The 27,848-nt window shown below is 37.6% G+C and overlaps 1 protein-coding gene across 3 annotated transcripts in view; it reads right to left on the reverse strand.

Annotated features, from left to right (window-relative positions):
- MYO16 (myosin XVI) overlaps positions 1-27,848 on the reverse strand; it is a 404,375-nt gene that overhangs the window by 171,899 nt on the left and 204,628 nt on the right. For all 3 annotated transcript variants that reach the window (XM_052773633.1, XM_052773634.1, XM_052773632.1), the window contains exons 10-14: positions 21,064-21,214; positions 13,686-13,796; positions 11,438-11,503; positions 7,908-8,035; positions 78-183 (exon numbers count right to left, since the gene is read on the reverse strand). In XM_052773633.1, coding sequence (XP_052629593.1) covers positions 78-183; positions 7,908-8,035; positions 11,438-11,503; positions 13,686-13,796; positions 21,064-21,214 — 562 coding nt within the window. The remainder of the gene's footprint in view (positions 1-77; positions 184-7,907; positions 8,036-11,437; positions 11,504-13,685; positions 13,797-21,063; positions 21,215-27,848) is intronic.

Raw genomic sequence — 27,848 nt, forward strand, 5'->3', positions numbered from 1 at the left:
TACAGTTCAAATGTCTTTGCCTGTCCAAGAGGCCAGATTTTTGCTTTGTTCTACTCAATGATCAGAACACTACTTACATGTTGTATCTTTGTATCAAAGGTATTTCTGCTGGAGCTGGCTCTGCAAGTGAGGTGCTTCACTATCTGTTTGCAGGCTTCAGTCTTCCCAGAACCACTTTCTCCACTGCAAGATGACAGGCAAGAGAGAGGGGGAAATCATTGTTATTTTCACATTTGGTATGTTATTTATATTCTCTACTAGCTCTGTTTGAATGGATTTAAGATATCTCAGTCAAACTTCCATTTCAAATAACAGAAGGTTTATGATGGTATAGAGCAGAACGTAGGAGATAGTCTGGCTGCCTATGTTCAGGAGGGCTGTCAGAGCTGTCAAGCTATATTGTCTTGCACCACAAGCCAAGCCAATCAAATCTAAAGCTTTCAAGCCATTTTGAAGCTATTTATAGCACAGATTTTATCCCCTCCTTTATCTTCTGTCCAGCAAGGAGCCCACTTATGCTGCCTGGTTGTCTTTGGAGATGGGGAAATACTACTGTGGTAACAATGGGAGGCAGAAGGAAAGGGTAGAATACAATAGGAAAAAAGGAAAGGAAATAGGAAAGGAACAGGAAGGAAAAGAAAAAGATGATTGATTTTACAACCTGCCCAGTTTCTGCAGTGCAATACACTCTGACTTCAGTGATCCTGCTTCACTTAATTTCTTATTCATGATGTGGAATAAATATTCCAAAGAATGAGAATCTCTGAGGGGGTAAATGAGCAAAGAAAACAAGGCAAAAGGCAATATGAACACTGAAGGTGGGAAGAAACAACAGAGAAGCGGAGGGATGGGGGAAGGAAGCAAACTCAATAGTGCACTTTAAGCACGGAGAAGGAAGGAAAAGAAACAAAAGCGATGGAAAGGATAAAGTTAGTGAAGTCTGATTAAGAAAGTAATGTAAGAATTTCTTACTTCAATTATAAGTTGTTGTTTTCTTTATAGACAACTGAACCAAACAAAATGTAATTTGATGCTCCTCCTTCATTTATCTGCTTGATCAAATTTAAAAGGCTGTTTCTACAAAAGCTAGTTACATTTTTCACAAGTACAATGGCCATGCTGGCTGGTCAGTCTGTTATCTCTATAGTTCAGTTTCTGAAAATGAGAGGGCAGCAAAACATAGTATCTGTCTGGCCATTGCTTTATCTATTCAAATCTCACTTCAAAGGAGAAATCAATTAAATAAAGGAAGAAAGAAAAGAGGGAAGGACAAAAAGGTCTTCATAATTAGACAGGGATGGGATCTCTGCACCATTTAATCTCATTCAACTCTTATGGACAGCTCTGGTAAGTATCTTATTAGTTTGTCTGGTAAACTATCATCTTAGGTGACAAAACAGATATCTGATTACTATATGTGATGTGTCAAACTGCTTTTATCTATGTCATCCATGTTTCTGTAACAAGCTGGAGTCCGACCCTGGACTTCAAACTCATATTGGCTTCAGTAGGAGGTTTGTGGTCCAAGACTGCAAAGGTTTGTAACCTGGATATATGTTATGCAAAAACCTCAAATAATAGGTCACAAAGCCATATTTAAACCAGGTCTTAGAACAAAAGAAATCATGTGAAGTCAAGAAGGTCAGTCACAGCTATTATGAAACTATTATCTCCACAGAATTGACAAGGTGCTCCATAAGTGCACTATCCCTCGCTCAGATCTTCAGCTTCTAACTTTCTGGAAGAGTTTAAGAAGCCAGATGATACTCAATGTCACCCTCTAAAATCGGCATGCTTCTCTGCCCTCTTAACGATGACTTTACTCTCCAAGTGCTAATTGTACCATGCTGCCTCTGTTCTTAAGAATTAGCATTAGCTTTCTGCCTCTATAATGGTAGTGTCCAAATTCCATTTTTCCCTTGCCTGTTATCACCAACAGGAGCAGAATAAAGAGAAACAGGGCATTAGTCCTGTGATACTCCTCCCCTAGAGACATTTCATACTCTTGCAAATTACAGATCTTACGCCTGTATTATCCAGAAAGTCAGTGAGCTTACAGACAGATATAAATCTATCTGGCACCACCCCTCCTACTGCCCACTCACATTGGCCAGTCCACTGGCACCTGTGTGTCATGATGATGGAATAATTTTGTCCCTGCACAACACACTTAATCCAAAATCACAGCTGCAACCTGCTATCACTATACCGCAGGTTACCAACAAGATCAGCAACAGTGGCTCTTCTGTTATTTCAGCTGTTAAGGAACTTCAGAGAAGTTAAAACATCTCTTAAGTTTAGTACAGTCACGGCTACAGATGATGCCACTGAGCAGAAGTGTTCATATATGTTTGAAAATCAGATCTGAAATAATTCATAGTTTGTAACAACTCACAGCTTGTCCAACGTGTACTGCCCTTTATATCCAGCAGACAAGTATTTGTACCATTCTGAGGGCTGAATAAGACTTGGTATTCAACAAATTGTTGAAGTATTTTATTATTTTGTTTGCTTAGGCCCAACCTCATCTGCCAAAACCAGCTCCTTTAACAGAAGGCTTTTCCAAGATTAGCAGGGTGGGGTTATTTTTCAAAAAATCTTTCTCACAATTGAAGAAATTGTGGGATGGGGAGGGAAGAAGGGATGCTAAAATAATATTTGATGCACCTTTGATTGTTTTCAAGTGTTACAAAAGCAGGCATGCAAATTATAATTAAAAACAGAAAAATGCCTTCTCAAAGGAACTGGAATGTTCACCATCAGTTTCCCCACTTCACAATTAATTTGTTTCACTTTTTAAATAAAGCTGTGTTTTGTTTTTCACTGCAAGCTGTGGCCCAAGATAACACAGGACCATGCAAGGATGCACGAAGTGGACAGTTTCTGTGCCTTCTTGAATACTGCTCAAGGTTGCTGTTTCCTAAACATTGCAGTGACACAGCCACAAAGATTCAACACTCTCAGCTCAACTGTTAATTTTACAGGGATTGACGTTTTTTCCAGCAGTGTCACAGCAGTTTGTTGGCTAAAGTGGTTGCTAGAGTACAGTTCAGGGGTCAGAATTCACTAGAACTTGGTTGCTGAAAGAGAGGCACAATGTTGCTTAGTTGTTCTGTGCATTTCAAAGGGTTATGTTCACTCCTAGTGAAATATAGATTGAAGCATTGAGAAAGAAATGCTATGTTAGATAAAGTTTTTATTGTTGATATCATTGTTTGGAACATTTGGGACAATAAATAATTTAATAATGAAAAAGTAATTTGGCACCTTGAACCAGATCTTGTTTATTCCATCTCCTTTGAGGTTTGAGTAAAATGTTTTGTCATGTCCCCATTGTCCACAATATCTTTGCTTTAACAATTTAATTCTGCTTAGAGAACAATTCCTGTGCTCCCTTTCAGAATAGCTGTGGCGGGCATTACAACCGCCTTCGTGACAACTCCCAAAAACCACAAAGCCTGTGTGAACACCCTGGCTCTGAGACCACCATGGCTGTTAGAGGCCAGTGGGTTCCAAAGTTATTGGGTGGAGGGGGACTCAGAGGTGGACAGACAGAACCCATCATGTAGAAGTAGTTAACCAAGAAAGCCCAGCTACAATAGTCAGAAAACAGCAAACCCCAGGCAAAATTTTAAGAATTAATTCCTGCAAGTACTGAGAAGTACATCTTGCTTACCCTCAATTTCTGCATATCAGCTAGGTTAGTCTGTATCTTTTTGAATTCAGATAACTGAATCATTATTGTTTAGCAAGCATTAATTCCAGTATAAATAAATCCTATAAAACATCTGTTTAGGGAAAAATATTACAAAATATAAAACATGTAAGGAGGAATGTACCTGCCACTTCAGATCATATAAGTGACCGGGTTTTATTGTCTGCATTTCATTTTTAATTCTGACCAAAGGTGTGTGAACAACAACTTACAACAGAATCTCACTTCTAGGGAAGAACATTTCACATTTGATAGATAGTTTTGTTCATTTCCACTTTGATTTTTTTCTTATATTTTAACCACTGGTTGGAAATTTTTCTTTGAGTTGCTCTTGGTCTTAAAGCTTGCCTTCCACTAAGCAGTTCTAAGGTGATCTGATACACACCAACTTCTGTATGCTACGGATAGGTGGGAACACTTCCATTCCTATAGTGTCTTTAGGCACAGAAAACAGAAAAGTAAGTATTAGGTGCTGACACTACAGGAGGGATAATTTTCCTTCATCTGGCACAAGCCAGATGTTGTTTCCGCAAATACCAGGTAGCGTGGCACTCAAGACAGAAATGCTGACTTTCTATTAGCTTGATTTTTGTGCTCAGGGGGAAGCCACAATAGATCTGCAGCTACAAACCCTTTCCCTGTAATCACAGGAGTGCTCACTGCCAAATCTCTGCTATTGTTCCCAAAGAAAAGGGTGGAGTCTCTGCTTCCATATATTTAATTGCTATCATTATCACAATCATTTGTGTGGAGTCAGGAGACTCCAATGATATCTGGCTAAGGATGCAATATAGGAATGGTCTGGCCCTGAAGAGCTTCTACTCTAAACATATCACTAGAGACAAGCAGCTAAAGAAAACCAGTAAAAACAAACAAATAAAATCAGATGGAAGTTGCACAAGGGATAAATAAATATAGATTTGCGGGTTTTATTCTATAACTGCATCATGTTTCACTTGCTAATGACAACAACAGAAGGCAGAGTGTACTCTCGGTGTGCAATCCCAAGAGTGCTCATATGCCAAAACAGTGTATCTTAGATATCAAGGGAATTTAATCTTGAGATTAGTGCATACCCACAGGGATAATGTCCTTTCACTGGATTTACTACTAATAAAAACAAATAAAACTAACAACCTTCCAATTTGGTGTGGTTGTTTTCCTACGTGGCATACCGATATTCATCACTGTAAGAGCTCTGACTTGGACAGTGTCTCAGGCCAACCATTCCAATATTACAGCAGCAACAAACATGGTACTGGGATTCTAGGAAGTATTTAGTCTAAGCCAAAACCACTACCAAAACCAGTGGGCCTGGCCAGTCCTGCTCTGGCAACTCACTTCACTTCTAGGGGAATATGGCTTTGGAACAGATTCAGGTTACAATAGCTCCTCAACATCACCACCACCCTCCCAGGTACAGTTTTGACCCGAGAGTATTTCTCCAGCCCAGTTCACCATGCCACCATCTGAACGTTTGTGTTGACACAAAGGATGGTGCGGACATGAGGAAATGAGCAGCCAAAGGTAGAAGGGCAGAAGCACTCCTAGCCAGCTTATTCCAGTGTAGCATTCTCATGGATCTATGAGTCCTTTTCACTTGTTCATCCACTGTCTTCCTTCTTCCGAGCACTTATACGAAATGGCCTTTCTAGCTACAGAGAGCTTCTCCGAGCTTCCCCATCTTCATTCAGCCTGTGATTCCACATTAGAGGGAAGTGTATTTTTTTGCTTTTAAAATTTGTTATTAGGCACACTCATCGCACTATACATGCATGCATAGAAATGTACCCACAACTCAGCTTTGTAACTGGAGGTATTTTAAAATTACAGACCATAGGCCAAACATGTACAGAATTTCTTACTCAGGAATGAGAGTATGCCTGATAAGAGAGGTTGGAAAAAACAAAGTAAAACACGAAAGCTTGGAGTATTTCAGAACTATAGAATTGCAGTTATTTGGTTCTGATAGGAAACGAAACGGAGATCTTGAAAACTTCTCCACAAACCCCTCTTCAAGTGAAAAATCAAAGAAAAACTGACTGGATGCTATACCACAGGCCCTCAGGGCCAGAAAGTAAGCCCTGCTCCATGCTGTTTATTACCATAGATGTGACCAATGAAACATCCCTCACAGCGGTGGAAGAGCCTTCTCTTGCTGACAGCTAATGTTGTTTTACAGTTGAAATAGCAAGAAAGCAGAAATCCATTTTGACCACACACACAAGTTCATGCACACACACATGATCAGGTGACAGCAAGGGAGTAGATGAATCACTTGAGTTACATCATGGATATTTTTCAGACTATTATTATTATTGTTGTTGTTGTCAGAAAACCAATGGAAATTTCCTGTATCACCTTTACTTTCGAGACATTAAATATTTAGATTCTAACAATGGACTAATATAATGAGAATATCCCATTTTTAATACCTCTTTATGAACTTCTGAAAAATCTCAATTCCCTTCTGTTTTCTCATTTAGTGCTAGCAGAAGAAAGGTATTTACATGTTTACAAAGAACTGTTTCTAGCTGTTTCTGTTAAATTTCAGCTATACGTACCTCCTATTCCAAATTACCAGATGCTTTCCTTGCAGCTTCCATTTTCACAAGGGACCTTTAGATCTAATTAATTATCCACATAAAGGATATGCCTTGATGTGATATGCAAATGTCTTGCCAAGTGCTGATGCTATCAACAGAGCACTCTCTTGTCACATTCTCCATCAGGTCACTGATTTATGATAAACTACAGTGGGCTAGGCAGGGATCAAGACAGTGGGGCTTAACACATGCCCTGACATCCTGACATGAAATCATCAGTAGCAACTATTCCCTGATATCAGAACCATTTATTATTAAGTAGAATATTCTTTGTGTACTACTGCTACACAATACTTAACTTGGCAGTTAGCCTTTTCCTTGAAGTGTTAGTAAATATTATTTTCTGCTTCTTCTCTGTCTACACTTACAGGCAACTTCACGAAGATATTAATCAACTAGCAGTGTCCCAAGTTCCTACTTTGAAGAAAATGCTGAAAACAGTGCCGCAGACTATTTCTTATTTTTATCAAAATTACTACATCTAAACAAGAGTTAATATTTACAAGAAGGTAATATAAACATACAGTAATGATTTTTAATATTGTTTGTACCTCTGCTTAAATGTCACTGCTCACTGGATAAGTAACTATTCCATTCTGATTAGGTTATAAAAAGGTTACCATTTGTTTCAACCAATCAACAGTCAGTTCCACACAGAAATAATTTATACATTTATAATTTAGAAACTTATAAACTATATTTTTTATAAACTATGCTTTTAAAAGAAACATTTAATTACAATATTCAGATGTATTTGAAGACTTAATGTACAGAACTTCAGATACTCACTCAAGTCTGTATCCACATAAACAGAATGCAATATAAATGGATACATATGGCTGCATGTATGTGTTCATTTTAACTCTTATAACTCTAAAACAGCATTATTAGCTGATTTTGAGTATCATTTCCTCTCTATTTCATAGTATTTTCTTATAATTAGAAGTAGTTCAAGAGCAATTACAAGATTAACAGATCTGGGGATCCAAAGTTCCAAATGAAGTCAAAGTTTCACCATTGTAAAACCAGCATATTTGGATGAAACTCTGTTTCACTGGAGATTTTGAATACATTTATTCACAATGTTGAAGTTATTTATCATTGAAACAACACTGTGAATAAGGAACTAGTCAAGTCCAATTTGAAGTTGGAGAGCTAAATAACGAAGTCATGGCCATACAAACATGTGAGGCAGAGTGGAAACTCCAATACAGGTGCCCCAGCTCAGAGATTTATAATTTAGTCAAGGACTTCCCATTTTTATTGTCATTAGATTCTATTTCTAATCCTGATCCCTGTAATATTAGCAAACCCACACAGCAGTTTTGAATTCTTTACCGTTAACTCTTTGTTCCTAAGTAGATGCAGCTAGATGGAATGGCAATTCCCCAAGATAATTCATGAACTTGAGATGTAATTAAACCTTTTTCAGTTCTCTTTTGCTCTAACGTATGATACAGAGATCAATACACAGAAAGAAATCAGTTGGAGGAAAAAATAAAATGGAAATCTCAACTGCTGAGTCTTTGGGGAAACAGCTGAAAGGCAGGAGTTACAAATTAGTTAATAGAAAGATAAATTTTCACCTGAGGATAAAGCACTGGGGATGCTGCTCCTGGAATAGCATGTGGTAAGCTCTTTCAGCACAGGAAAATATATGTGGGGGAAGTGAGGAACACAGTTTTCCAGAGTTACTTAAATAAAGCTGGGTGACCTGAAAAATTGTAGAAAATTAACATGATCAATACATTTCAAATTATGTTTCATCCCCCTAATCCTGGGTCTTTTGTAAAGCTCTCTAAGCGTTATGAACAGAATCTCTGCATGTATATAAGTGGTACCATTACAGTATCTATTAAGATTTAATTAAAACAGAGGTGTAAGCATAGAAAATCTACTTAAGATACAAAATTAAATGTAACTAGAAGACTAAACAATACTGGTTTGTGCACTGAGTAAAACAAAACCTAGTAAGTTACTTCTTCATACCTCATGTTTATAGTTCCTCAATGTCTTCACTTAAAATCTTACAAAATGAAATATGACCATCCCATGAAAAGTTAAAATTGGAATCAAAGCCTTAAGTTATAAGCTAATTAATTTATTACATGACAGAGCAGTCTCCCACAAAAACTGTCTCTGCAACATAAAATACCTTCTGTGATACACGTAGCTGGCAACACGTACTATCCTTAAAACTTAAGTATAAGTAGAACCAATTATCTGCTACTGAAACCTCATTTTTTTCTGAGGATATCCTGATGTTCTTTCAGCTAATATCAAACAGATTTTAGAAAAATTAGAAATTCTGCAAATATCTGCAATTCTGTTCTTTCAGAATAAATAAATATAATAAAGAAAATACGGAATGTGATTTAGATAAGATTGTGAGCAGAAACACCATACCATTTTACAAATATCCTTAAATAAACAATTTTACCTACCTTATTATATAGCTTTTATCAGACCTTTTCATGGGTTTAGAAAATTAACTCAGGCTCTACATAAACCCATGGCAGCTGGGGTACAACTGGAACACTATGAAGCATCTAGAATGACAGTGGATGCTATCACTTAAACAACCAAATCCCGTCCTTTCCAGCATGTCCTGTTTTATCCAGCTATTCTCTCTAACAGCCTTTCCACCACAGTGTCATTTTGTATTTGCTCCTTTTTCCAAACTAATCAGGTGCCTATCACCCTGTCTTATTTATTTAGATAGTAAACTATTGAATCTTGAGGCATCTACAACGGTGTGGCTGAATGAATCCTCCACAATATGGCCCCATTCTCATTCAGGCCTTTCAAGCTACCAGACTAAACAAGATAAAATCCACACCGATTCTCAAGGAATCATTTCAGCATGTCACAAAGCAAAAAGAGAAACCTTCACACACATGCTCACTGCATGATGTTGCAAGTACTTTGCAAGTTTACAGATTTTTCTAACACACGAACTTCAAGAATATATTTGCCATAATTGGACACAAATAAATTCTGCACAAATGTAACAAAGCAGGACAACCGTAGCACAGGCACTTATATGAACTGTTACTATGATACCTTCCAAGTGGTCTCTGCACGTTCCTAGTAGTATAGTGCTACTATAATGTATAGTATGGTATATTTCCATGTAAAAATGCATTATCATCTGGCAATTACATTGAATTGCATACAAAGAAATGTGTATCAGTGTCCATTAACGTATGATTCTTTATGTCATCTCAGAGTGAATAATTGCTTATAAAAAGATTTATTTTAGTAGTATTCTATTGGAACTAGGTGTGGGAGGTCAGTGTGGGATAACAAAATAAAAGATTGCCGAGAACTTATAAGAAGTGTTTTTAAAAAAAGAGAAGAAAACCTGAAGTGTTGCTATTATTGAAAAATGTACAGGATAATCTTTTCATTGCTTCATCCTGGTTTTAAAAATAGTATCATGCCCAACACATCTTTGCATTCTTTTTTTGACAGCTAACAAACCACACACCTGAAACAAAAATGCTAAAAAATGAGCCACATCACACAGCATGTCACTGTCTAGTGAGGAACTGACATCATCAACTTTTATTACTTTAATATACAGACCATCTAACACTTACAGACTTCAACATAATACCAGCTAAGCTGCTGCAGTATATTTGAGCATTTCAAAAACAGAGAAAACAAAGCTATTTTACAACCATGGGGTTTTGATTGCCTCAGAAATACCTGCCTAATGCACAATACCATGCAGATAATGACGGAGTAAAAGCAATGATCAAAGCAAGGTGACCCAAACAATTACAGGATAAGAAGTGTCTCATGCTAAACTTGCTACAATAGATCTATCACAGAGAGGTCAAGAGAAGATGCAGCAAATGTTCAGGAAACATTTTAATACGTAAGACTATTGCCTGAATTCTTTTTCTTTACAGTTCTCGGTACACAAAATCATGTATCTAATGTAAAATACACAGTGACAGGAAAAAATACCATCATCTAAAGCCTTGGGGATGATGGATGATTCCCATTTCTAGAAACTAAATTTAGGCTCCCAACTTGGAATCTGCAGCTCCTGCCATTGAATGTCACAGCATTTCTTTCAAATTTACTACTGATACACACAAAGCCACGTGACACAACGCAAGCAGCCACAGGCTACAATTTGCTTACCAAATTTTGAACCTTTTATAATTCTTCTAAGCTAAGTAAACGTATTAGAACACTCCCTAACACAACAGGGAGCCTGATCTCTGTGCAGTAATGTGATCTCAGTGCATCAATGAGAAAATAACAGGGAGAAGGGGAAATAAATTAACAGTTAAACTAACACTGTCTCTAGAATGGCTGAGTGAGGATGAAGGAGAGATCAGATCATTTGAATTTATGTTACTCCCACTGATCTACAAAGTCCGCTTAACTTGGTATCAGTATCTAGGTACTGAAACGATAAGCCCCTTGTAAATAACCAGTCTGTCTCACAACGGAAAGACGAGAAGGGCAAGGGTACTACTACTATTCAAGAGAGAAACATCCAGAGCACTGCTGAGGCGGCCTTGTGCGTACAACGGGGCACACGCAGCCTCAAGTCCCCTCTGCCCAACGCAAGCCACCCCTGAATGACCGCCCCAGTGCAGTGCACGCCTGTGCCGAGCACTTGGTACTCATTGCCCGTACGGTGTCTGGACTGCGTGGCCTGGTGCGGGGCTCAGACAGCCATTTGGAGTCCTTCTGCACCAGTCAAGGTTTTTATCTCCATAATCGTGTTTGGGCAAGGGAGGTGTGAACTCAAACAACTGCTGCGTGGAGCGTGCGTCTATTTTTGCAAGTTTGACTGTGGCAGAAACCACCGAGGTCATGTTATACATCAAGTACTATTTTTAAACAATCGGAGTGCTACTGCTCATACAAAACATTAGCAACACGGCTGTTTCACAAATAAGACACAGCAAAAATAGTTGGATCTTGGTAGAAATTTTTAAAAAATTTGCTAAAATATTAAAACTAAGATGCTCCCAACATAAAAAAGGGCATGTATATGTTAATTAATTTTAGGGGTTTGGCCTGCCAAATGAACTATATGAATCCACTGAAAAAGATCCACACTGTAACATTTTAAAAAGAGAATGCTTACCATAGTAGAATAAATAGGAAGGTCTTTAAACGGGTTAACAAGTAACAGTATATCACCAACGTAGGTCTGAAAAAAAAAGGAATAATTGCTTTATTAAGTAATAAATTAAATCTTTAAGGAGGCTAATGTTTTTTTCCAGAAAGGACTTTTGGCAAAGCCACTTAAATCTAGCTATCAACATATTAAACATAATTCTCTAATTCAGAGCTTTTAACTTCGTAACTTTAAATGGAGATCTAAATGTACGATTTGGACAGCATTAATTACTCTTTTTATAATAAAACTGAGTTCTTCATAATGGAAAATTATGCATAGAAGAATTGCACTGCATGTATTATTGGTAGATTATCTGGAAGTTAATTTGTAATTTACCATTTGTGAAACTACAAAAATGTGACATGCCTACCACATAAACAAGTTCCTCAAGCAATTTTTTATGGGATAGATTACATGATTTAGAAATGCTGTGTTGATTACCTAGAATTGATACATTAAAATAAGTTGCTTGTGGGATAAGACAGAGCAATTGATACATATATAAGTATTTATGCACGTGTAAGTGTATATGAACATATGTACGTGCATATAGAAAAAAAACCCCTGGCTATATTAAAAATAGCACACCATCCACTGATTGCAAAAGTGCTAAGATTTTATTATTCCGTATTTAAACACTCATATGTGAAAGACGTACTTAAAGAGAAGACTGTATGTCACCCTTGCTGCTATACTTCCCACTCCACATAAGTAGCTGCTGCTGTATTATGCAGCTACTATAATGCAAAAATGCCAGACCTCTGTCTCTGAAGAGGTCAGACAGCAAACCATCATGTGAACAGTCCCAGTCATGCTACCTTTTCAAAATGAAGCATTCTGATTTGGGGAGGTGGAAAATAATGCCTTTCACAGTAAAGGTACTATTTTTCTTCTGAAATGCAGGAATTCATTTCCTCTCTCTCACCTACCCCAACTTCACTGTTGGGTTTTCCTGCAGAATGGAATTTTATTAACCTTCAGGAAACATGAAACAGCAAGTGTTCAGCGCTAAGGAGGATTTTGGTTTGGAATTGGAGTCCACGTACTTTTCCTTCTAAGTTTGAGAACCAAATCACCCGAAGATGAAAGGGTTTTCAGCATTGATGCTGACACTCTACCAAAGCACAATGGCTGCTGTTGAGCAGAATATAAATCATCACTGCCTATAAATTTCCATTAAGCTAAGGAGAATGCCAGAGCAGGGTATGAGATCCTCTCAGGTGAAATCTTTAGTATTTTAAAATAAAAGAAGACTTCCTTTTACTAAGTATCTGTGGATCCTCCTGAATTCAGTTAAAGTTATCTGTGTTTGGCATGTGAGATAAAGGAAAAGAAATGCTCATAATAAAATAGGATTTAATACACGATTCTAAAAACCAGAATTTTTATTATCCTTGAATGCCATAACACCTAGAATTGAAGTTCCCATGATTTCAAAAGCATTCACAGCAACATGCCAACTCCCCATATTCCTTTAGTCTAAACCGTGCAAACAACTTATACATTTAAAAACAATTTGCGTGTTTCACATTAACATGCCACTCAGCTGTTCAGTAACTGAGAAGTAAGTTATGAGTAAGATATGAACAGGGATACAAAAATTTTCAAGTGAAGATTTTTCTCCAGAAGTAATCTATGCCTAACCAGATGCCTCCTGACTTTATTATGGCACAACCAGGAAAACCTGCTTTACAAAAATCTTGCTATAATTATTTCATTTGGTATCTAGATGATTAACATTACAATATAGAGAATGATTTCTGTAATATAGGAAGAGGTGATGATTAATTAAATCTCCCACACTGAATTCTAAGCTTTTAAAATCTAAATTTCTTTTAAATTTCCAGTAATCATATGCTCTATTAAAATTAAGTTAACATAATGTTAAAGATGGAAGGCTCTTTTGGTGGTTTGAGAAGGAAGATTACATGTGCCTATCAATTTTTACCAATACACTTCCTCTGTGAAATAAACACACATAAATTATTTCCAAACCTATCCGAAGTGTTATTCCGTTTTTTATTTCTGCTTTTCCTATATAAACTTGAGAAATTGCAGGGCTTACACGCATATATGTCCTGATCCATTTAAATATTAGTCATAAGTCTGGAGCAGGTTACTGTCCAGTTGTTATGACAGTAATCCTATTTTTCCCATTCTCTCATTTGCTCTTTTTGGAAAGCTTACTGTTGATAGCTGAATAGCAACTCACATATATCTGATTATTATTGAAACGCTTCTGAATCTCATAAAGCAGGCTGCTGTCTGTTAGCTCACTCAGAGAAGCCAGGTCATCATTTGGAGCTGGAGGCATGAGCTTGATCTAGAAAACACAAATTAAAGAAATAAAGTAACTTCACAACCAATCGTTCTGTACCATGATGTTCTAACCGAAAGTATAAACCTAGATCACTAGAATTTATGGGAAAAAATGCATTAGGAAACTGGAAAGTTGTTACTCCTCCCAAACAATTACACACTGTTAATCTTAAGCAAGAGAAGAACACCAAAAATTATTATCAATGTTAAGGTGTATAACTGCATGAGTCTGATGGGCTCTTAAGAACACAGACCCCTACTAGAATGCCATTTGCTATCCCAGAACCCATAAAGATTCCCAGCTCAAATGCTATTCCCCTGCTCTCTTCATTAAATGTTTATGGCAGAAGAAATCAAGACTATATAAACGTTAGTGCATTTGTGAACTATTTATTGCCCAGTATTTAACAAAGCTCTCATAGTACTGTTCATCATACAGAATTTAAAATTCCATTAGAAATTTTCCTGCAAAAGAGAAGGAAGTTAGTAAGAAGTCGGAATCATGTTGTCAAGGAGACCAGAAGAGATTCAGAAGCAGTTACTTTAGCCAAAACTGGTGAATGAAATGAGCTTAACATTTCTGAGATTTAGGAGGAATAACATAAGTTCTGCAAGTCAAAGTAAATGCTAACGAAACAAAAAAAAAAATCCAAACGACAGAACAGGAGACAGAAGAAAAAAGAATCGATGATAATGGAATTTTGATTAAAGACAAAATAAATATTGATACATTAATCACTGTGCTTATAAATTATGATCTACGCTTAAAATGCAGGTTGATTCCTTTTTTATGTCAGCCCAAAGAAAAACATTTTTGCATGTCAGCAGAATACCTAGAAATATACCCAACTCTGAATTGTTTGTTCAAAGTTTACTAAAATACTCTCTCAGTGTCTGTTTTGAGGATGGACAATGAAGATGAAACTTCTCTGCTCTATTGTTCTGCTTAAGATGAAGGCTCAGGAAAAAAGCAGACACTGCCCTTTCTTGGAGAACAACTCAGCATCCTCAGCCTCTGGCAGTGGCATGTGGCAGCAAGTCAAGTGACAGAAGCAGCGAGCAGATTAGGAGATTTTGGAGGGAATACAGAGCGTGTTTCTGGCAAGAAGACCCCAAAGACTATAGATATTGGTTTTTAATACTGGGGAACTGATCCCAAATACTGAACTTCCATTGTTTCCACAGGTTCGAGGCCCAGTCAACCTACTCTTGTCTTCCTCTAACTCCAGTACTGAATAATGAGACACAAGCTTAACCACTGAAGAAACTGCAAAATAGTGCAAAATTAATTCTAAGAAATATTACACAGCCTGTAATAAATTAAATTAAGCTGCTGAAGGGCCTAGAGAACAAGTTACCAGCAGTGGCTGAGGGAACTGGGGTTGTTTAGCCTGGAGAAAAGGAGGCTGAGGGGAGACCTTATCACTCTCTGCAACTACCTGAAAGGAGGCTGTAGCGAGGTGGGGGTCGGTCTCTTCTCCCAAATAACAAGTGACAGGACAAGAGGAAATGGCCTCAAGTTGTGCCAGGGGTGGTTTAGATTGGATATTAGGAAATATTCCTTCACTGAAATGGTTATCAAGCATTGGAACAGGCTGCCCAGGGAAGTGGTGGAGTCACCATCCCTGGAGGTATTTAAAAGACACATAGATGTGGTGCTTAGGGACATTGTTTAACGGTGGATTTTGCAGTGCTAGGTTAACGGTTGGACTCGATAATCTTAAGGGCCTTTTCCAACCTAAATGACTCTATGTATGAAGCCATAGCTCCTCACAGAGGAAAGGCGTATGTAAGCAGGGCTTGCAAGGTCCCAGCTTCTGTTGAGTCCCAGAGGCCTGCAGTACCTTTTATCTACGGTGGGCACGCTTCTACTCTTTTCTCTACTTCAAGCACTATAGCTATTATTGCATTTTTGTTTCTTGAAATAGCTCCGTCCTGGAGATTCTCACACTAATATTGGGGGCTTCAAAAAACTTCCATTTTGGGACTGACACAGTGACTGGAAAAATTTGAGGACCTCTGCTTTAGTCTTTCATCATTTCCTTACTATTCCCCTCTAAAGACATTCAGTAGAAAACAATGCTTAAAACAAGTATATGAGGAAACAGGCAAGCTCCTCACAGAAAGCTGTCTCCTTTTTATATCAGCTCTACCAGCAGGCAATAGATGTTGATGACTAAAATGCTATATGTAAACCTCATATGCATGTAACAGCATGAATATCAGCAACAGATTTTTTCAATGTTTTTCCACTCATCCACTAAAACAGGAAAGGCAGGCATCTAATCTGCATTCCATCTGCAACAGATGTTGAACTACACAGATAAAGTAGCAACCCATAAAAAAATGTAAGAAAAACATACCTTACAACAGTAACTCTACATGTACTAGCTGCATAGATGTACAAGGACAAGAAGGCAGTAGTGCCTAATCACACTTCAATAATGCTTTCTATTTCCTTTTCCCCATAAAAACTGTGAAAAAACCTCTCATTCCACTGAGTCCAAAACCCAATAAATGGTGGAGTCTACCAAAATGTTACTGTGACTATTCTCCTTTCTCCTATTTAAATTACTTTCTTCTTAAAACATTAGTATTTTCAGAACATGAGTTTTGAAAAAGACAGACATACACAGGCTGCCTGCTACATCTGTCTGTGTCTTTCTACCTATTCTAGAAGTTTACTCCTCACCCCACTGAAGTGAATGCAGATTTTTCTGTCACACAGAAGATGGCATTTCTTTTCTCTTTTTGTTTTTAATATGGCAGTTGGATGTAATGCTGGCTAGAAAACAAGAATTCCACTTGGCAAAAAAAAGTAAATTATGTTTTGACATTTGTTTTTGATGATGCACGTTGGAATAGAACAAAATGAACAAAAGATATTCCAAGAACTTACTGTAAGTGTCTTATAGAGGGAAAGCAGATGAAAGACAGAAGCCTGTGGCCTCCTTCCCTTATTAGTGTGCTCACCTGGCTTGCAGGAACAAAGCAGGCATAGGTCTTCACTATACTTCCTTGTGTGCTATCAAAACTCGGAACATGTGTGCCAGAGAATGAGCTTCTCTTAATCTATGTCTACAAAGATTAAATTTATGCTAGGCTAGACACAAATGTCTTAATTTGTAAATAAAAGAAGGGTTTGGATTCAAGCACTGCCCTGGGAACTGTTAGCACACTTCCTTGTACGTTCTTTGCTCATGCCAGCTAGCACTCATGCAGATATCATTCAGGTCACATGTCAATGGTCCTTTCCCACAGGCTGTTTGGGCACAGCCCTATCTTTCAATGGAGAAAAGAGTTTTGTCTTACAGATGTGCACCAACCCAGAGAACAGGCCTGGGCTTGTTTTTACTTCATAATCTAGGTATAGCCAGAGATGCTGACTCTATGGATAGATGGTTAGAAATGTGAAGTGCTCAGTTAAACTCCAAGTAAGGGAATCAAAATCTTTTTCCATCAACTTTTTTTTCCTACCAAGTTTAGGATTTGGTGATTCAGCTTTTTCTAACAGACTCCTTGCATCAAAATTCACAGCTCAATGAGCAAATAAATCACATAGAAATAAGAACTCTAAATGCCTTAAACTCACAACAAATTTGACTTGGTAGTAAACGTTATTTACATTATTAATAACTTATTTGTGGGCACCTTCAAATTCTGTTCTTCTCAACTACTTTTCTGAGCATACAGATGAGTTTTCTCTATTTTTTCACCTCGATGTGTGTATCTGGCTATCATACTCATTGCATGACGCATATTTTACAAGACATAAAAGAAAAATAGCCATAAATACAGCAGAAGTTCCAATACAACTATGCCTCTGGAAGTTATTAGTTTTTGAGATTTTTGTAATGCTAACAATGAAGATTCCTATTTACTCATTTAAATCACATACACTTAACAGCACTCACAATCTGTTCATATAATAATCTCTAATGATTTTTATTTTTTTATGTACTTGTGTCACTGAAATAAGTATGCATTCTAGCTCTTACATGTAATACTATGATATACACGGTTGTCCCTTGTGTATGTGGTAAGCGATACTAGAACAATCAAAAGGGCATCAGGGGATACTCTATCACACAGTTCATATGGCCAACAATATGTAAACAAGAATTATAAGACAAAGACAAAATACTGTTTTAAGAAAGACCCAATTAAGAAAAAGAAAAGATTTAGTCTATATTTGTTTGTAGCATAAAGCACGTAATTCAATTCCAGGCCAGTAAATTCAATCTGCTATCAAAAAAAAACCCCTTCCCAGCTGAGAGGAAGAGAAATTGCCAGCTATGGTAAAATTCTGGAAATTATTCATACTGCTTTCTTTGTTTGGCAGCACAGACCTTGACATTACAGATGATCGAAAAACATCATTTACCTAGGAAAAAGCAAAAACTAATACAAGCCAAGAGAGACCCAAAATGCTTTATCGATGTACTCATTTGATCCCCATCTCCTATGCGTCATGTAATAAAAATCTTACTTCATGAGAAATAATATTTTGCTAAGGCTCTTTTTCATCATTTTTGCAATTAAAAAAAACCTGAGGCTACATATAAATTTGAGCTGTTAGTTTTCTCAAAGCCAAAAAAGTTATGAGCTTTCTCTATTAAAAATGCATGTTTCAGATGTAGTAAGATGACATTTTTCTCTCTGATCCCCAATAAAGGCCTAATCTGCATGCCATATTGCCTAAGAAAGTATGATATTTCTGACACAAAGCATACGAAATATCATGCTGATGTATTTCAATAATTTATGAACATAAAATCCAAGTAATGACTCCACATATCCTATTGAAAAATTAAACAGAACATGATTACTTTGAGTGTAGTTTGGAACACAACTGATAAGAATAAAAGATAGTGAAACTCATTAGAATTAGTATACCCAAGAGGCAGGGATAGCGGGAAGGGGTTGTTCAAAGCTTTCCTTTGGTATCAGCACTAAATAAAAATTTCACTTCCCAATTCGTGGAAAAAAAAAAAGAAGAAAAAAAAAGTGTTACTCAGAAATATCATCTCTGAAAACTAAGATCTACATGTTATGTACATAAATATGGACATGATATACATATACCTACAGTTCATAATGCATGGCAAGTAGTCTAGAATACAATCCCCGTATTTCAAGAATCACAATTATGTCACTTTGAAAAAGAAAAAAGCTCATATTTTCATTTGACAAAATATGGGAATTCTTTAGTTTACTAAAATGAAACTATTTCCTGAAGTGATTAAACTGTTTTACCCTCTCTTGTCCCTAAGAGCTAAAGCTCGTTAAGCCCTTGCCAACTGAAAAATGATTTTTTTTTTTTTTAATGCAACCAGTCATTTAAAAATACACTGGAATAGCACAGTTTCTAACCTATCCCTTGTTAGTGCTGATTTCCCACATAACACTGTTCCTGCTTATTCTTTTCCAAGGGAGCATCACTCCTTATTCAGCAACTGCAGATACTGGCCAAGGTTTGTAGTTTTTACTGCTTCTGAAAGACCGTAAGATACACACCCCTTCTAGCTCATTTAGAGCAGAATTTCACAGAGTGTTTTCTGCAGAAATTTCTCAGCTAATGGAGCTAAAAGAGATTCAACCTTAATTCTGCTGTCTTGTCTTTGAATTACAACTATTGTGGGAAGTTCCACTGAAGTATAGTGAAACAGCAGGATTAAAGTTTTGAAATTCTGCCCTGGGACCCTGAAGTGACTCTGGATCATGGTGGAGGACAAAACTACACGCATGAAGACCTCTGGTTGCGCCTTCTCACCTGCAAGATTAGCTGTTCTTTTTCCAATCAGTCTCTGCATATGTTTTACTGCACAAACCATAAAGCAAAACTTTAGCCTAGAGATAATGAAAAATGGAATAACTTTAGCTAGGTCTGCACCAAAACAGAATCAAGCAGAAGTAAGTATATATGTTCTTGTCTGCACTCCTGTTGAACGTCTAAAAGCAAGTCATCATGTCAACAAGACCCTAAGCTAAACACCTCCCTCTGTTTTCCTACAATTATAGGATAGTTCCCCCTCATAGGGTTTGCAAGCACTTGCACTTACTTTTCTGACCAGCAGTGCTTCTGTTTTGGATTGACTGTTTTCATCACATCACTGCACAGTCAGCCAGGCCAGAAATTATATGACATGAAAACAAGATGTAAGCCAAAAGCAAAACACCTTGTGGTATCTTCTGACCGAATAGGGAACCCAGTGCTCTGTGGGATTCCAAAGGTGAGGTCTTTCAGAGATGGACTCATATGATTGACATGTAACTCACTGATTGATCTTGTATGATGAACACCTTCCTCTGAAACACATTCAAAAAAAAGCAGCGGAGTGTGCACGCTTCTGTCAAGGCAGTTATGTAGGTTTTTTTAACTGAACGTGGTTTAAATGTAACCACTATCTTCCTGCTTTGTTATGCTTCAAATTCACAGTAAATTATTTTAAATGGAAATTCTCCCCGCCACCCCCCCAATTCTAAAGTAGTTTTTTCTTAAATGGCTAAATATTTCTGGAGTATGTGTTTCCCAAATGCATGTAACAGAAAATAAAACCCCTTGTACAAAAAAAAAAACCCAAACACCAAAACCCACCACAAAAAACCCCACCACAACCCAAACAATATTTAAGTCCTAAACATTCAAAGTTAGGACATGCTAGATTTACAAGCAACAGAAAATTGTCCCCTTTTGCTTTCACCCTATACACTGAATGAGACTGTGATCCTGTGGAAAAAACTGTAACGGGTATCCAAATAATCAGTGCCTGTATCCTCATGCATTAGCACAAGAAAGGGAGTTAGCACTGCAGCTGTAAATTCGGCAATTCCTATCTTTAAATTACAGTCACTTATTTTGCAACTTAATATTTCTTAGACATTCTCTTTGTTTTTGCAGTCTCCCAGGTTGTGTTTCTTTCCTTTATAAACCCAAGTTGGAGACAAGAGCACACTGTGGGCAGCGCTAACAGTTGTCCCTCCCCTGTTGTGAACCATGAGTAGAGTCTGAGGAGTTCCGAGCCCTCTGACTGCCACAGCCCCTGACCTACCACCAGCAGCTGGCAGGAGCAGCTGTTCCATTTGCAGAGCCGGAGCTCTTTGCAGGGCCAGGCTGACTGCAGGGAGTGATCATGGAGATAAGGCTCCACAGTGCAAATAATATTGCTGCTTGGTGAGGGGAAAAAATTACTATGGTCTTTGGCTTCATTAAGTTTACAATTTCCAGACCTAAGCGCTAGCAAACATTTCAAGAAACTGCATGCCGTTACCTGTTCAAGTTTGGTTGTAGCGTTCACAGTGACATTTTCAGATGCACTGTCTTGAGATTGCTGCTTACATAAGCCTTTAGCTGCATCTTTAAACATGGTGTCTTTCTCCAGCAAACTGTCTTTCTTGGCAATCGGTAAAGCCAAGGGATTGCTACAAAGAGAATCAATAAAGCAATCAGACACCTCCTGAAGATGTCAGACAGACAAAAGATTGCCAAACGTGGGTGGCACAAACACAGAACTGGGATATAATTCAGGGCTGAGACACAAGTTCCTGGTCAAAGTACAAAAAAGAAACTGGTGAGAAATGAACTGTTCACATAGGTTAGTCTGTTCCCAAGGACACAAAGCAAAACACTGATTTAAAATTCACCTTTATACATATCTTTTCTGAAGCAGAACTGAGCAAGCCAAAGAGAATATGCATGTGTCTGCTTTTGACAGCACTAGGCTGGCAAATCAATAGCCAATTTTGAAACTGAATTTAAAATACACCATTAACCTACGCAATACTGTTTTGAAAAATAATATGTTTTAAAGTAATTCAATACAGATACTGCCATTGTGGTTATTATAATTAAATTCCACCACTTTTTAGCTTACTTTGAATCAGGCAATACCCAAGATATATTTCATGACCAAAAGCTGCTCTGAATGTGATATGCTAAAGAAAAACCCAAGCAAACAGCAGAGTCCTGAAGTTACTGCAACAATACACAATATTCTTCATTCACATGTAAGTTAAACCTATTCTTACACGCATACAGATGTTTTCCCTACTGACACTTCAGACCATATCACACTTCTGAAAAACAACAATGCCAATATCTTGGGTGATTTTGGCAGTGTTGTACATACAGAAGAATTAGCAAGGAATCAGCCCCAGGAGTTGAGAACACAACCGTCTTAAAAAATAATCGTCTGGCCTCTGACAGTGCAAATGAGACAATCTCATGGAGCATACAACAGCTCCTTGCCAAAATGTGCGCAAAATTTTTTTGAAAGGAAATGTGGACTCGATGTGGGGATGCAGGAATAGTGCACTCCACTATGGGATAAAGCCCAGATGTCAAACTTAGTTAAAAATAAACAGCAAAAAACCCCCAACTCATTTTTACTGTTACACGAGTCTGATCACTGATTATAATAACGCCAGGATTATACACACAGTTAACTCAAATGAAATGAAGGAGGACCCATAGCTAACACTGATTTCAATTCAGGATAAGAACTGCCATTGGAAACAGAACTGAAACACAGACATAGTTTTAGAAAGGTACAGTCCCAAGCAGAGGCAAAGCACCTTCTAAGCAGAATTCACTGGAAAACAAGTCAAAGTAGTTGACAAAACCTTTCTTTTGATGAAACCCTCGGTCTGCAAACACTGAAATTTTCAACATTTTTTAATGATATATACACAATTTCCTTTCTAATGATGTTTTGCTTCAGACATTTTAATATAAAATGTCTAGAGGAACACTAGTGAAAATAAAAATTTCTATTTACTGCTTTGATTCACCTAAGATAATTTTATCATAAATTTGTTTACAAAATGTCACGTGGACAAAAGATCCAAGCGCCAACTCGTTTTGCCTTTTTTCTTGATTTGGACTGCAGGACAAAAAAGGCGTTATCCAACTATTTTCGTGAACTCGGCAATTAGATGTCATAGGATAAGATATATCAGCAATTAGACTGTAGAAGAAATGAAATAGCTGTGACACCCACAAGCACAAATGACTAATACTATTTCACATTTTACCCAGACTCAGAATTGAACAAAACATAATTAAATATGAAGTTTTCTTTTTGAGTAGTCTTTTGCTATTGTCCAAAACTGCTCAAATTCCTTTGGTCTGAATTATTTTTAAGATTTAATCACAAAGAGAAGAAAGATTTGAAGAAAAGCATAAGCCAAATGAATTCAAGTATGAAAAAACAAAACACTGCCACTTACAACTTTTTATTATTCATGTGATGTTTCTTTTAAATTGTGAAGATCCAGGATTTTTTTGCTGTGAAGTTGAACCTTACCCGTTTAACCTTACCACTTTTGTGTTAACTATACAACACACATTAGAAACACTTCTTAAAATTCAGCTGTAAACTCCTCACAACCAAATAAACTTTTCAGGTGTCACAAAAGAGAAGCAGGTTGTAAATCACAGCAAAGCGTGCGGAAAAAAGGTGCCTACTGTTTTCACAGATGCATTCTGAACTTAAGAGGACAATAATAACATGACTTAGCAGGTGTGTTCCCTGTATTGATGTACAGGAGAATAGCCTATAAATTATGTGCATTTGTGAGGTATTAAACAGGACTTTACATGAAGGAAATGCTGACATATAATTCATATTACAACAAAAATGTGAATGATTACAAGAAAGAAAAAACATATTAAAATTACTCCAACAGTTCATTATGACTTAGATTCAAGACGACACTGAAAAATCAAACAAACTGAAATAAAATGTTTCCAGAAACAGTGGCTTTTTAGAAAAATATTTCTATTAACATTTATATGTGTTTCTATTAGTCACAAGATGAAGCCAAGCAATGTCGTTGAAAACTGAAGGACAGCGCAAGGGAAGATTTTATGTTAATGTAGGCAAGTGGATTAGCATGAACTGTGTTCTTTTATGAAAATTAATGGATAATTAATAGATAATTAACCACAAAGGGAGACTTAAGCCAAAATAATGTTGCATAATAGACAGGAAGGAGAGTTATCTAGGGTAATCTTATTTGAACAAGATAGGGCTGTTGCTACTGGCATATCTAACCGGGGAAAAAAAATCTTGCATGTTATATGGAGGAATTGTCATTTTAATTTTGGCATGTATAAGCCATCATATATGGAATTAACCTGAAGTTCCGGGGGGGGGGGGTGGGGGCGGGGGTGGTTTAGATAAACTGAGATCGTTTTCTGTGAGTTGCCATCCTCCAGCATGTGCTTGTTTTTTAAGAAAAAAGAAATCATACAAAAACCTGGGAGCTGACAATCAAATAATTGGCAGTTTTATCATCAATATTTGAATCACTACTGCAGCTTCTAACTTGGTAGAAAGATATTATAAAAAGAATTATATCAAGGCAGATTCTGCAATGACATTTTCATGGGTTCTTTGAGCTTATAGCTTTTGTTGAAGAGAACTTCTGTTATTGTAATTCCTCCACAGGCAATTCTGAGATCCTCCAAACAATTTCTAAGCCAGTTAACATCTGTGAACTGTGTAATCTCTGAAATTTCAGTCTAAGAAACTTTTTAAAGCTACATGACAGAAACTTCAGAATGGATTAAACACTAGAAGAGTGTTTAAAACCACTAGAATTGAAATGCAAGTTGCTACATCAATGGTTAAACAGAAATGTTCTGTAAGAAGAAAAATGTAACCTCTTTTCTGCTTTGTTGTCTTGAACATATCTATGTATATTTTATTTCACATTCTTCTGCTCATTTTGAAATACATCCACTACGATTAATTTTTACTTACTTAAATATGTATCAGAAAATATATGATCTGATGAAGTTAGCATTACTTTGAGAGTAAGTTCCTAATTTTTTAGTATTGATTACGACTAGGTGACTGCACTATCTGTATGTTCAGGGACTGTTCACTAGGAAAAGTTCTGCAAGTACATGTACTGAACTAGAAGGGCAGTGGTGATGATCGCAGCCATATCATGAACCTGAAGTCACCTTTAAACAGATACAACCAATTTAATCTCCTGAACTATAAGCTATGTCAATTAATGTGTTCTGGTGCAGGTATTTTTGCCAGCGGAGTAACAGTATTTCTTCTGATGTACCATTAGAATAAAACTGGCAAAATTTTCCAGCATAGACCTTAGGTTTGCTGCATTGGTCAACCTTTAAAAAACCTCACAACATTAATAAAATTCTCTCCTTTAGCTAATTTCCTTGGTCAACCTTCAAAGAAACTCATACTGGTAATAGAAAGGAAAGACAAATGTTAATTATGTGACCATGTGGTCTCCAATACGAAACCAACTTCCTACTTTTTGGCCTCTACTGACACCCATTTTCATGGGCCAGGTTCCTTCATTTTCTTCACAAATGATAATACTTCTGCAAAACAGTAAGAAACACTCAGATAAGGTGGCAATGCATTAATTAATGGTACATCACAAACACATTTGTAAATCCTTGTAATGAGATGCTGTTAAAATTTATATAATGCAATAAGCAAAGTGCATTTCCTGCAAATTACCACACTGGGCATAAGTCGCAAGGTTTTGGTAGCAGAGGGGCTGCAGGGGGGTCTCTGTGAGAAGAGGCCACATGCTGCGCCATGCTGGACACAGCCAGTTTCAGCCGGCTCCGCAATGGACCCACCACAGGACACAGCTGAGCCCACTGGCCAAACTGGTGACATCTCTGTGAAAACATATTTAAGAAAGGGCAGAAAATGTCACAGGAGAGAGGAAGAGGGAACAAAAAGACTGAGAAACAAAAGAGGGACCACCGAAGTCAGAGGAGTAGGAGGTGCTCCATGGCAGAGCAGGCACCACCATCCCCTGACAGGACTTCAGTTATTTCTCTTTGCCGCTGCTTCCTTCTTGCTCTTTTCCTGTGTGGCACATGGAGGAGCCGTGCTGGAGCAGGTACGCCCCAGGAGGGACTGCGGCCCACAGATAGGGCCACACCAGAGCAGAAACTTCCCTGAAGGGACCGTGGCCCTTGGAGGAGCTACGCTGGAGCAGGTACGCCCCTGAAGGTACTGCAGCTTGTGGAGGACCTACACTGAAGCACAGGAAAACAGCACAAAGGAAGGAGTGGCAGAGAGAAATAACTGCAACCCTACCCTGTGCCACCTCACTGAAGGGATTAACTGTAACTTGCAGCAATTACAAGGGAGAAGAGAAGGGGTGCTTGGAGGGAACTTGAGCTTCAGAAAGGGGGGGGGAAGATGTTTACCCTAAGCATATAAATGTTTGCTTCCTTTTTCGGTCTTGCTTCCTGATATCCAAATTGGTACTCAAATATTTATATCAATTGGCAATAAATTAAATTCCCAAGCTCAGCCTATTTTGCCCCGTTCTTCCTATTTTCTTCCCCATCCCGCTGGGGTGGTGGGGAGCAGTCTGCGAGTGAGCAAGGTAGCTCAGTGAATGCCAGCTAGGGCCAAGCCACCACAGTTACCTTCCTAGTCCACCTCTTCTAAATCAGATAGACAAAAGTACTCAGTAGCTTGGTGGAAGAACTAGGAAAAAATATTCTAATACAGTTAATGCTTCACAATAACGGGAATTCAGGTGGATTAACCCAAAGCTTGCTTAAAGACAACCAGGTCTGCTTGATAACCCAGCATAACACAAACATACTGACTGCTAAACTTTTTTTTTTCTACCTAAGATACTGACCTTCAATTCATCTCTTCATGGTGTTCTTCCAGAAATCAATACTCTAATTTAATCTAGAACCAGTAAAATTAGGTTTGTTGACAGAGCACATACTATTCGTAATTGTTTGTTCATAATTTTTGAGTCTGCTTTTGAATATTGTTCTGTTCTGAGAGATGGTCACAAAGCAGTATGGCCACAACATAGAGTTACATGAATTCTTGTTAAACTTATCACCTTAGTTTAAACATACTTCCTTATGTCAGGAGTTGATGGAGAATGGACACAATATAGAATAAAGCAATGGTAAATCTGGGTTATTATTGTGCATGCCTCCTTGCAGCACTAAAAAATTTGGTTTGGTACACAAGAACAGCACAGACATTCATCTTTATCCTAACATATTACACATCTCTCTACAAATTTCTTTCATAGAGCACAAAGGATGAAATGCTGTGCTTTCAACATTAGCCATTGAAAAGGTAAAAATTTGGTTGAAACCAGTCATCTAGGCTGCCTCTCTAATAAGCAGTCTGGAGGCACTCTGGAGAATAATTCAGTATATCTTAAGAATATGTCTACTATAATATGGAAGAATAACCCTCTGTAAGGTTTTGGTTTTCACTATTGAACAAGCGTGTGACTACAGAGCTGAGATAACTAGCTTTGAAATGACACCTGATTTTCAGGTAACTATAAATTAAGATTAATTAATTTCTAAGTGAAATGGAATTCTGCAAACAGTGTAGTATGGTTCACTCACAATTTTCCACATCTTCAGTAGTGATAGCCGAGTCATGCATGGGCAAAATACACCAGTATTTTTGCCTTCCAAGAGCTCTCCCATCTCAGAATTGCTGGCTGGCCAGCAAGTTTGCTGATACTCTACTGAACTGATAGCAGGCCTGATAGCTAGTTAGTGCAAAGCTCCAGCTTAGGAAGTCTGTAAACCTAAGACTGCTGAAAGTCTCAAGAACATGCCAAAGTGGCATTACTTCAAGCTTACCGTATCCTTGTAATTGCTCCCTAGCTATTTGCAATGGACCACTGTCAAAGTCAGTGCACAGGGCTAAACAGATCTTTCGTTTGACTTAGTACTGTGTTCTCATGTAGGCACCACAACTAGCTGCAGTCACACACTGGAACTTGGTTGCCAATAGATGCTAAAGTGGTTACTCAGCCCAATTCCACATGTAAATCCATTTTCTTTGTTTTTCCATTCAGTGGGCTTTGCTTTTCCAAAACTTCCAGTGAAGTTCTTCACCCACGGCAGGTCACTATATAGAAAACTCTCAAAAAAGTAGCTCTCTTCATCCATGTATTTAAGGAAGGAAGGTGTAGATAAAGAATATTTTCAGACCACTTCTACTGTGTGCAAGTCAGGTATTCCAGAGGTTGATGCGTTTTACCACCAAAGAAC

The sequence above is a fragment of the Harpia harpyja genome, chromosome 22 (assembly GCF_026419915.1).
Source record: "Harpia harpyja isolate bHarHar1 chromosome 22, bHarHar1 primary haplotype, whole genome shotgun sequence".
NCBI lineage: Eukaryota > Metazoa > Chordata > Aves > Accipitriformes > Accipitridae > Harpia > Harpia harpyja.